At 28.2% G+C, this 10,582-nt stretch overlaps 1 protein-coding gene across 1 annotated transcript; it reads right to left on the reverse strand.

Annotated features, from left to right (window-relative positions):
* Positions 1-6,772: 6,772 nt before the first annotated feature.
* LOC129315923 (zinc finger A20 and AN1 domain-containing stress-associated protein 5-like) lies at positions 6,773-7,674 on the reverse strand. The gene has a single exon (XM_054960086.1). The coding sequence runs from the start codon at positions 7,567-7,569 to the stop codon at positions 7,045-7,047; it is 525 nt and encodes a 174-aa protein (XP_054816061.1). The 5' UTR covers positions 7,570-7,674; the 3' UTR covers positions 6,773-7,044.
* Positions 7,675-10,582: the final 2,908 nt, after the last annotated feature.

Genomic DNA, 10,582 nt, shown 5'->3' on the forward strand with positions numbered 1-10,582 from the left:
ATATTTTGAATTATAATTAACCAAGAAAAAATGTTTATATTTTAAACTGGAGGAGGGGGCGTGTGTGTGTCAGCTTCTATAATTTAGAAGGAGTTAATAGGTAATAAAAAATACTAGTATCCTAAAATATTATTTGTAATTTAAGGCATTTAATCGATATTAAATTTTTTACAATATGAAATATTTGAAAACAATTTAGTCTTTTCCTATAATTTGGAAAACTTGTTTTTTTTTTCTAATTTTATGAGTCAGTTAATCTTTGTGTTGAATAGATGCAATATGGCTCTGTTCTCAACAAATATTGAGGAGAGACCTTGCATAGAGACGGAGGCAAGGTCAAGGGGTTGATGCCCTCCCCCACAATTTGATTGGTCATTTGAAAAATTTGGGAAAATTTTTTGTTTTACTCGTAAAAAATGTAAAAATTAGTGTTATTTTCTCATATTTTAGGTAGTTTTCCTTTTTGCCGCCATATATTTGTTTTTAGATGCGCCTTTGATATTGCACCATAAAAAAATTTATGATGTTATATTTTTTTAATACTTGATCCAAACAAAAGAGCTCCTTATCCTTAATACCATTTAAAAATATAAAAAACTTTCTATGGCATATTGGATTTGAAATCCCACTTCATGTTGCTCCATATAACCGTGGCTTAGAATCTGACATGTAATGTTAATGGCTTTTGTAGCTTAGTGACATGTAAACTCTCGTGGAAGGTCGTTACTTCTATTTCATATGTATTCTCATTCCATTAAACCCATCCCTTTATTTAAAAAGAAAAGAAAATAAAAGAAAGGAACCTTACATGTGATAAGGAGAGAAGGTAGGATTTTTTTTTTTTTTTTGAACTTTACGTTGGAGAAAGGGAATCTAAATGTTAGTGGAGTGGGTGAAATTACGATTATTATGACTGAAACACCCCACAATTAGCTGTATCTTGTCATGTCTTGTCACTAATTACTGTAATTAGCGATGCTTTCATTAACCAAATCTTGTAATTACATGCAAAGCCAACCCAGGAGACAAGAAAATCATAAATCAATTCATTGGCACCTAATTGTTCTATACGTGTTTTTTTTATGCTCCAGAATCCTATGGCTAATTTAATTTTTAATGTGTTTTTTGCTGATTATTCAAATGTCACGTCTTATTCTAGAAGCGGGCGGTCCCTTTTTTTTCTTTTTCTTTTTCTTTTTTTTTTGTTTTTTGTTTTGCCCAGAAAGCAAGGCGGTCCCTTGAAGCTTCATTTTCATTTTCTATGGTCACTATTATCACCATTTAATTCCTTTTCATATCTCATTATTTTGGCCTAATTAGAGTAAATTACAGTTTGTCTCCTTTCCTTCGAGGGTAATTTGATTTCGCAATTTATAGCTGGCCATTTAACTAATTATATTTTTTATCATAGAAAAAAGTCAGTCAAGAATTTTGACTTTTAAATTATTTCAACTTCAAAGATTAAGACTTTGCTTCGAAATATCATAAAAATTTGAAATTACTTGTACACTTGGAGGGCCGTAGTTATATTCCTGAATTTTAAAATATTAATTTTCTTGCGTTTTGAAAATAAAACAAAATATGATTTTTAAACTATTAGTCTATTACCTTCAACACTATATGCAAATTTTAAATAGAAAATTAATATTCCAACTAATTCTACATGACCATTCAATTAATATATGTAGATGTGTGTGCATCCTTTGGTGTTACTCTATGCATGCCACGAGCCCCCAAGAGAACATATTAACTTTGGAATTTCTCTAATATTATATGGGTTAGGATGTGCTTATCAATATGATAAAATTTGAGCCATCTGATGTAGATAATTCAGATTTAAAATATTATTTTATATTTATTAAAAATAAAAATTATAAAAATTTAATTTCATCAATCCAATTTAGATTTAATTTAAAAGGTTTAATTTAATATTAAAATTTTTATAATTTTTATATATTAATTATCTCAATGTACTCTAAAATTTTTAACTAGTAATTTTTTTAAATTCTAGTTTTATATATTTTGATATTTAATATTATATTTATCAAAATAAAAATTTTAATATTAACTTTGGACTATGTAAAGTATATCTGCATTAAAACTTCAATCTTAAAGCAAACTCTTCAAATTAAATCTAGACCAAATTGATAGTAAAATAATTTATCAAAACTTTTTATAATTTATATAAAATTTTATTTTAATAAATATAAAATAATACTTTAAATAGAAACCATCAAATTTTGATTTAGATAGTCCAAATCTTATCACATTAATGAGCATGATAGTGTGATAAGTACTAAAAATGAGCTCAATAATGCACATAACTTTAAAATTTAATATTATCAAATTCAAGGTTGGAATCATATAATCCTATTCAATAGGACATCCTCAGGAGCTATTTTGTGACTAATAAAATTTGATCATTCAAATTAACATTACATTTATTTGATTAATGAGAGAAAAATTGATGGAATGGAAAATGCTCTTTTGTGCTTGGTTGACAAAGAGAAAATAAGAAATGGAAAGTGACTAATTTTTTATAGACAACAATAATCGTACTATTTTTAGGAAAGCAGTTATATATAATAAAATTTATTACTTTACTAGGATATTCATCTAATTTTCACTATATACTTATAAATGAAAAAATATACAATTTTAATTTTAATATTTATTTATAATTATTTCATTCAATTTTAGTTTTTTATTTATAATTTTTTCATTATGTTCATTTAAAAAAAACAATATTAAACTTTCAAAACAAATCTATTAAATTTCGAGAGAAGCTGCTTTCAACAAGACTTGCCGGTACTAGATCTTTTTTTGGTAGTAAATTATAGCTTCAACTAATTTGTATTGAGACAGATAGAGACTTTTTCAAATAAGAACTCTACTATTAAATATTGCTGTATTTTTTAGACTCAAATTCAAAAATTCTTATTAAACTGATATAAGTATATAATAAAATGGGGTCAAGCTGAACATAAGACATTCAATGCAGGGCCAAAGAAGTCTATTTTTAAAATTTTCACAGGAAAGACATACAATTTTTACCGAAGGAACATGCAAATGTTGGGGCTAGCACCTCACTTATCCCTTGGAGCCCCTTGGATCCATCTACGATAATATATGATATTTTTTTTATAAAAAATTATTTAATTAAAAACATAAAATATAAAATATTTTTTACAATTATTTTTTTACTATATTTATACTTCATTCATTTTTTTTGAAATGATACATTAAAATTTTAACTGTCAATAAATATACTTATATAAAATATTTAATGAAGATATAATAAAAAGGCATACAATTTTTTAAGAGATTAACATTTTAAATAATTTTTTATAATCATAAAATAATTATTATCATACTTATTTAATTTAAAAAACTCGGCGTTGACGAAAAAAACTTGGCTTGCAATTTTCTTTGATTTTTTTTAGAGTAAAATACTTTGACATTTCTTCTATTTTATTTTAATTATAAATATCTCCTTTTTATTTTTAAAACCTAATGCAACTTGCAAACCTTTCATGGTATAAGTAGTTACAAAATACAAATATCCTTTATATTGTCCAGATTACATTTCTATTCACCCAACTGATAGCTAACTATTAAGTCATATATGTTGAATCAAAATATTTCTCTTTGAATATAAATATTATCTAAAAACATTTAAATCATCCAAAATTCATGCATATATATTTTTAAATTTATATTTTAAATTGTTTAGTTATGTAAAAGTATTTATTTAGTAATTTTAAAAAATTCAAACATGCAGTGAAAAAAAAATCAATGAAGTAAAAACTTTGAATTATTTAAATATTGACATATTTAATTACTTAAAATGTTTTGAATTGAGAGAGACTATACAATTAGATCTTAAGAGCAAATTAATAATTTAAATTTTTTAAAATAATTACAAATAAAAAAAATTAAGTACATTAAAGTATTTAACGAAATATTCATGATGGTATCAAAAATTAACTTTATTGTGGGTTTTAAAAACAGATGAGAGATCTCTTTAATTTTAGTAAATAGGACAGAGATAAGCGTATTTTACTATTTTTTTTATTTTTAAGATCCACTTCCCATATTTTCTATCACAGATAACTTTAATTGAATTGAGTGAACTAAGTCCGGAAAAAAAAAAGTAAAATGATTATGGTAATTACAATTTTCAAATTTGAATCAAATTTCATTTTTCGATTTTTTTTGGGGGTTGTAGGGTCCGTTTGGATTTCAGTTGGTATAATAGATTATGAAAATAATTGATTAAGTAGTAGATTTTAATCATAATTGATTATGTTATAACGCAATCTGTTTGGATACTGTTTTTCTAAAATTAATTTTAACAAAATTGAAGTTGTTTGGATAATTTAATTAAAATTAATTTTTAACTATATAAATTACTATATAATTTAATTTTTAAATATCAAATATTAATTTTTTGAATATACAAAGTTTAAATTTTATTAAGAAAAAAAAAGGAAAAAGAAGAGAGTTTAATTTTATTTTTATTAAATTATGTGTTTTTTTTGTAATTTTTTCATGAGCTTTTTTTTGTAATTTTTCCTAACATTTTTGACAAATTTTTTGGCTGGTGGGAGGAGCTTATTAAAAAACGTTTTGTGTTTTTAATCGATTTTTACGTTTTTTTGCTGTTTGGATATTTTTTTAAAAAATTAATTTGGAGTTGAAAACGCGCGTTTCTCCTCAATCCAAACACACGAGTAACAAGGGGAGGCTCCCCAATTTTATTTATTTTTTTTTAAGTGTTAATGGCACGCTGGAGAAATCATTACAGACAGGCCTATAAGCCTAAACCATAAATATTTTCATATCCAAGTCACCAACTAACCCCTACCTCTCAAGCAATTGTCTCCGGTAAGAATTCAAACCTGCCGTAATAATGAGAATCAAGCTCCTATTTGTTACGAAATTAAGAAATATGAAAATGTAAAAAGGTTAGAAAATATAAGAACATTAAAGGAGAACGATGGATCAAGCAATTTCCTACACGATTTATTAATCAAACATTTAGTTAGTAATTATAATCCCCATGTTAGTGTAGGTAGCAATTTAATTAAAAGAGATTTATCATTTACTCTCAATATTTTGAGAGAAATAATCTTCACTGTCAGCAAAAACTCCACCCTTTGCAACGAAAATAAAACTTTACAAGACACAAGAAATATATGCTCCTTCTAAAATGATTTATTAGTCCTTAATGTAATATCATTCCTACTTAAACTTATTAATTATGATAGAGAATGTAATACAAATTTAAAAAAAATCTTTTAAATAGGAATAAAATTTGAAGTTTATTATTTTTTTAAATGAAGTGAATGACTGAACCATATATTCTTAATTTTGATTAAAAAAAAGTGTCTTATAATAAAAATAAAAGAAAATATTATGAAGTTTAATCTTCTCAAACATTGAAGGCAAAGTGTAAACACACACAAAACTTGAAATTATCTATTGGATTTTGTATATCTCAATTCATATGAACAAGTAAAGAATGTATGCGTATCCGAAAAACTTACTAGCATTTGATAAATTTCAATTATTTGAGTGTAGATAGACGCACAACTCACAAGTCTCCAGAGTCTTTTGGAGAGTTTAGAGATAATAGAGTAGAAGAAAATAAGTTATGTATTTGCGGTTATCGACTTATCGATTTATAATGATCAGATTAGTAACCGCCTTGTTAAATAAAATAAATAATTAATTTTATTATCTCTGACTAGTCAGTTAAGAGATAGGAAATAACTGATGGCTACTGGGTTATGGGTTGGGCGTCTGTTTATTGAGCTCACTTGTGTAATTCATCTATCACGATCCACACAAGATCATAAAGATCAATTTATTAGGCTTATTAATTAATGTTAATTCATAAATAATATTCTAACAAAACATTGAACAATATACTCCCTACATTTAATAGGGACAAAATTAAAAAAATAAAATATAATAATTATTAAAGTATGTTATAAATAAAGTCAAAATAAATATTTTCTTTTCACCTTACAAATAAGACTAGATAAGTATATAAAACCTGACAATTACACTAACCTCGTAAACAAATTTTAACAGTGTTTCGAATACTCGCAAGATTTCATAATATTCACCATGTCTCTAAACCATTTAGTAATACGCATTAGCATTCAACCAATATTATATTATTATCAAATGAGATTATCAAATGAGAAGCCATGTCCCGTGGACATCCTGTAGAAACCTCACCCAACTACAGTCGTTGGATAACGATATCCCTCAAGATTCCCACTAACTATTGTTTTATTTGTTTAGTTAATTCCCTTACTTAATAATTAATAATTTATTCCATATAAAAACAAATGAAAGAACCCAAAAGCCAATCCACGTACGTTTCCCATTTGCGGGAATTTCCACTCTCAAATTTTTCGTCATTTTTAGCTTCATGCTGCCCACACCTGGCGCAACATCATTGGCTTCGGAAAGCGACCCCAATACGATATATTCGCAACCCAACTCGCCATATTGTGAATATATCGGCATATCAACGTCGCATGTCACTATCTGTGGGTCCCTCCAACTTTCTGTCATCACCGTCATCGAAAATTCCATTTTCAAAGTACAGGCTGAATGACAATTATGCCCTCCAACTCCGGTCAAATTTACCCAAGATGCCCCTCCCTCCGTTGTCAGAATTTCCGAGCAGCAGCACCAGAAATTATGGGGAAAAGTATAATGGAAAAAAATAAAGCCAGAACGAAGACAAAGAACATCGTAAATCACAATAATCTATCATTTCCAAGCCAAGAAGAAAAATATAAAAACATTTAAAAAATCAAAGTCTGATTGGAAACTGGATCACAGAATTAATTCATCTTGGTTACAATTTCCCTGTCGCACACACGTACAAACTTTTTTCTGCCAAACAATTTTCTAAAATCTCTGAGCAAGAGAGATTGGAGGACCAAAACTCGATCGCTTAGAAACGGATCTTGGTCTTGTTCGTTCAATAATCCCTTCGAGACAATTTTTCTTTCCTGGTTTTCAAACTTTCACGATCTTCGCTGCCTTGACCACCGGATTCTCCCTTGCGATCGCCTCGCGTCCAGCGGCTTTGTAGTCGTAGCTGCAATCGTGACGATCGGAGTACCTATGCTCAGCGCAGAACAGCTCCCCGCACCGGCACCGGAACCCCGTCAACCCGACCTTCCTCCGGCAGCCGGAGCACCGATTCACAACCCGCTTCGCTTCAGACGGCGTTCCCTTGTCTGTCTTCAACCGATCCGGCGTTTGAGCAGAGTCATCGGAAGGATAGGATCTCTTGGGAGAGCGAGACGCGGTAGATCTAGAAGACTTGTCGTCGGCAAATATAGAAGGCGCCGAAACTCCGGCGGCTGCGGACGTGGAAGAGGAAGAGGAAGAGGAAGCTGCGGAGGTGGTGGCGTTAAAGCACTTCTGGCACATGTTGTTGGTGGCCGGGTTGCCGGTGAAGCCGCAGTTGTTGACGCAGGGGATTATGGTTTCAGGCACCTTGAAATCGGTCTCTTCCTTTTCAGTTCTCTGAGCCATAACAATAATAGTAATTCAATGCTACGGCGAAGGGAATCAAGGACGTGAAATTAGAGAAGCGAGGGAGAGGGGGGGGGGGGGAGAGAGAGTTCCAGAGGATGAGAGAACGGTGGTGTTGGTGGGGGGATATGAAGGGATTGTAAGGTGGGTAATGGCGCTGGAATATGAGCCTCATAGAGACGCGTATCTAACAACTTAACATCTTTATGGCGGCTGTAATGACCAATTTGTCCAACTGTTTTTTTTTTTAATGCTGTCAGACTTTTTTCCTTTTCTTTTTCACGTCCTTGTCGCCCAACCTCTCTCCCTCTCCCTCTCTCTCCTCCCATGTCCTTTTTATTTTTTATTCCTCCAATCATTTCCCTTCTTTGTTCTGCGCATGAAATTGATTTAGTAATGATTGATACGGCACCGTTTTGTTAACCAGAGCTCTTCTGCTTCTCCATCTGCTTTTATTTTTTATTTTTGAGAATGACAACCTATTTTAAGAATAATTTTTTATTATTCATGACAAAATAATAAAAAATATGTTTAATAAAATATTTTTAAAACTATTTTAAAAAATAAAAATGAAATATTATTTTAAAAAAAAAAAAATAATTTTTGAATGTTTTGTGAGTTATGGAGGTTAAAAAAAATAAAAAAATATTTTTTTATTTTTTTATTCTCAAAACATATTTTATAAAATATTATTTTTAAAATAATAAAATAAAAATAATTTTAAACATGCTCATAATTTTTTTGTCAGTTTACTTTTAATTCATATGATTGTTTTTAATATTTTCAATCCTATGCAAACTAAAATTATTGAAAAAAAATAAAAACTATAAAATTTAAAAAATAAAAGTCATTCAATTTTTTTAAAACTACAAAACTGAAAACACTTAAAAAATTATAAAAACTTAAAACGATAAAATTATATTAAAATGAAACTGATTAAATATCATAACACGTCTCTAAAAAAAAATACTAAAAAACTTTGAAATCAGCGAAAATTGATTAGTTAAGTGAATATTTATCTTTGATGCTTTGTTTTTATAATCGCGGTCTTATCACATCCAAGTTGTAACCAAATCAGCGTTTCTAACTACGTGTGATACCCATTTTGTTAATATATGATTGGCGAAGCGCTCGAAAAATATAGTAATTTTCTATTAAAAATTAAAATATGTTAAGAATTTCTTGGCACAGTTTGTTGAGCGACTGCGAGAGTGGTAAAGTCGTCCCTTAGAAATTCAATATTCTTTAATTTTTAATTGAATTATATGTTTTAATAAATTAGTTAAATATATTTAAATTAACATTATTTTTTATATTAACCTTTATTTAATAGGACATTTTTTAAAAAATCATTAATTACAAATTAAAAAACTAAAAACATTTTATATTTTTAAATATTCAACATTTAAAAATATTTTTTATATTTTTTAACGGATGAAGTACTTCATAATAATAAAATTATGTTGCTAAATAATCAAAGTTGAAAATGAGAAACTAGCTCTAAAGTATGGTATAATTTTGAGTGACTTGTTTTTATCCAAATAATAAGAATTAATTTTAATTTTAAATTGTGTTTCTCATGCTGAAGACTATTAGAGCTACTGTTAATTGTAAACAAACATCCGTTTTTTTGGCCTAGTTGTTATTAGAATGATTTGTCAGGCCAAAAAAAAAAAAAATGATTTGGGATCTTTCATAGCCTGGGTAGTTCCCACCCAAAGAAGGCATTATAGGTAGTTATTTATTTTTTTTTCAGCTAATTAATAATTTAATCATGGGGAGATTATTCTTCTCTTAATTTAATGTCACAATTTTTAAAAATCACACTTATTTTGATTAAATATTTAAAAAACTTAGTAGATGCTTATCGGTGGTGGAATGGACAAGAAAATTAGGGAAAAAATAGGCCACCTTTCTAGCAAGTAAATCGATAAAATTTTAAAAATCATTAATATTCTATTACTATTTTCTTATGCTGCCACTTTTAAAAATAACTTTTTTTTTTCGTGCTCAATATCTTGGGCGTAGGGTCAGAGACAAAGGCATGAGGTTGAAGATTAACATCAAGAACGTTACATTTTTAATAACAGTGTCGGGCGTCCCTGGAGGAGGTAGATATTATTACCAGTATTACCTAATTCCTAATTTAATAAATAGAAAGACTGCCCATAATAAATTTCTCAATTTTTTATTAGAATAATAAAAAATTGACATATAAACGAGCTCATGTCTCAAATATCAATTACACAGAGACACAATTGCCGCGGTTATATTCAGCGGAAGCCATGAATGTTGTTAAAAGTGATTTTCGTTGTTGTAAGACAACATTACATTATTTTATATTAATTAGTTTCAAAACTTGAGTCACTTCGTTTTCATTTTCAAAATAAAATAGTTGATATAGTGGAATTGCACAAATTTCATCAACGTGGATATAGAATTTACAACAAATACAGCATACTATATTATTCGTAAGAAATGAGTAGCATGATTTACCCTAAACTTTATATAATGAGCTAATAGGTCTCATTTTTAGTAATTACTACTATTATTTTTTCGTGTGGGTCATCATGCACCTGCTACTATTTTTTTTTTTAAAAAAAAATCTCTTTATCCTCTCCCAGTGTGATATTATCATGCCACTGACATTTAAAATGTTCGTTTATTGTTTTTAATTAGAAGTTGCATGCTTGTGTTGCATGGGATTTTTTTAAACTAGCATTGTCCCGTGCAGGGATGGTTGAATGGCTTATGGTTTGGCACACATCTCCATTTATATATATATATGTGTGTGTGTGTGTGTTATATTTATTTTCTGTACTTTTAAAATATCTTCATTAACTAATTTAAAATTTAGTCAATTTTTTTAACAACTATTTATACACAGCATATTGACATAGTTTAAATACTGTATCTTACTAAGTTCATTTGTAGTCTGTGAAATAAAAATATAATATTTAGATGTTATTGAATATAAATTAATTTTTATATTAATGATAGTAGAGAGGGAAGA

Source organism: Prosopis cineraria, unplaced genomic scaffold, assembly GCF_029017545.1.
Source record: "Prosopis cineraria cultivar Desert tree isolate PC_DT_omini unplaced genomic scaffold, ASM2901754v1 PC7, whole genome shotgun sequence".
In the NCBI taxonomy this organism is placed as follows: domain Eukaryota; kingdom Viridiplantae; phylum Streptophyta; class Magnoliopsida; order Fabales; family Fabaceae; genus Prosopis; species Prosopis cineraria.

What these genes read in the sequence shown, in the direction of transcription:
- LOC129315923 (XM_054960086.1), bottom strand. Translation starts at nt 7,569, where the DNA reads ATGGCTCAGAGAACTGAAAAGGAAGAGACCGATTTCAAGGTGCCTGAA.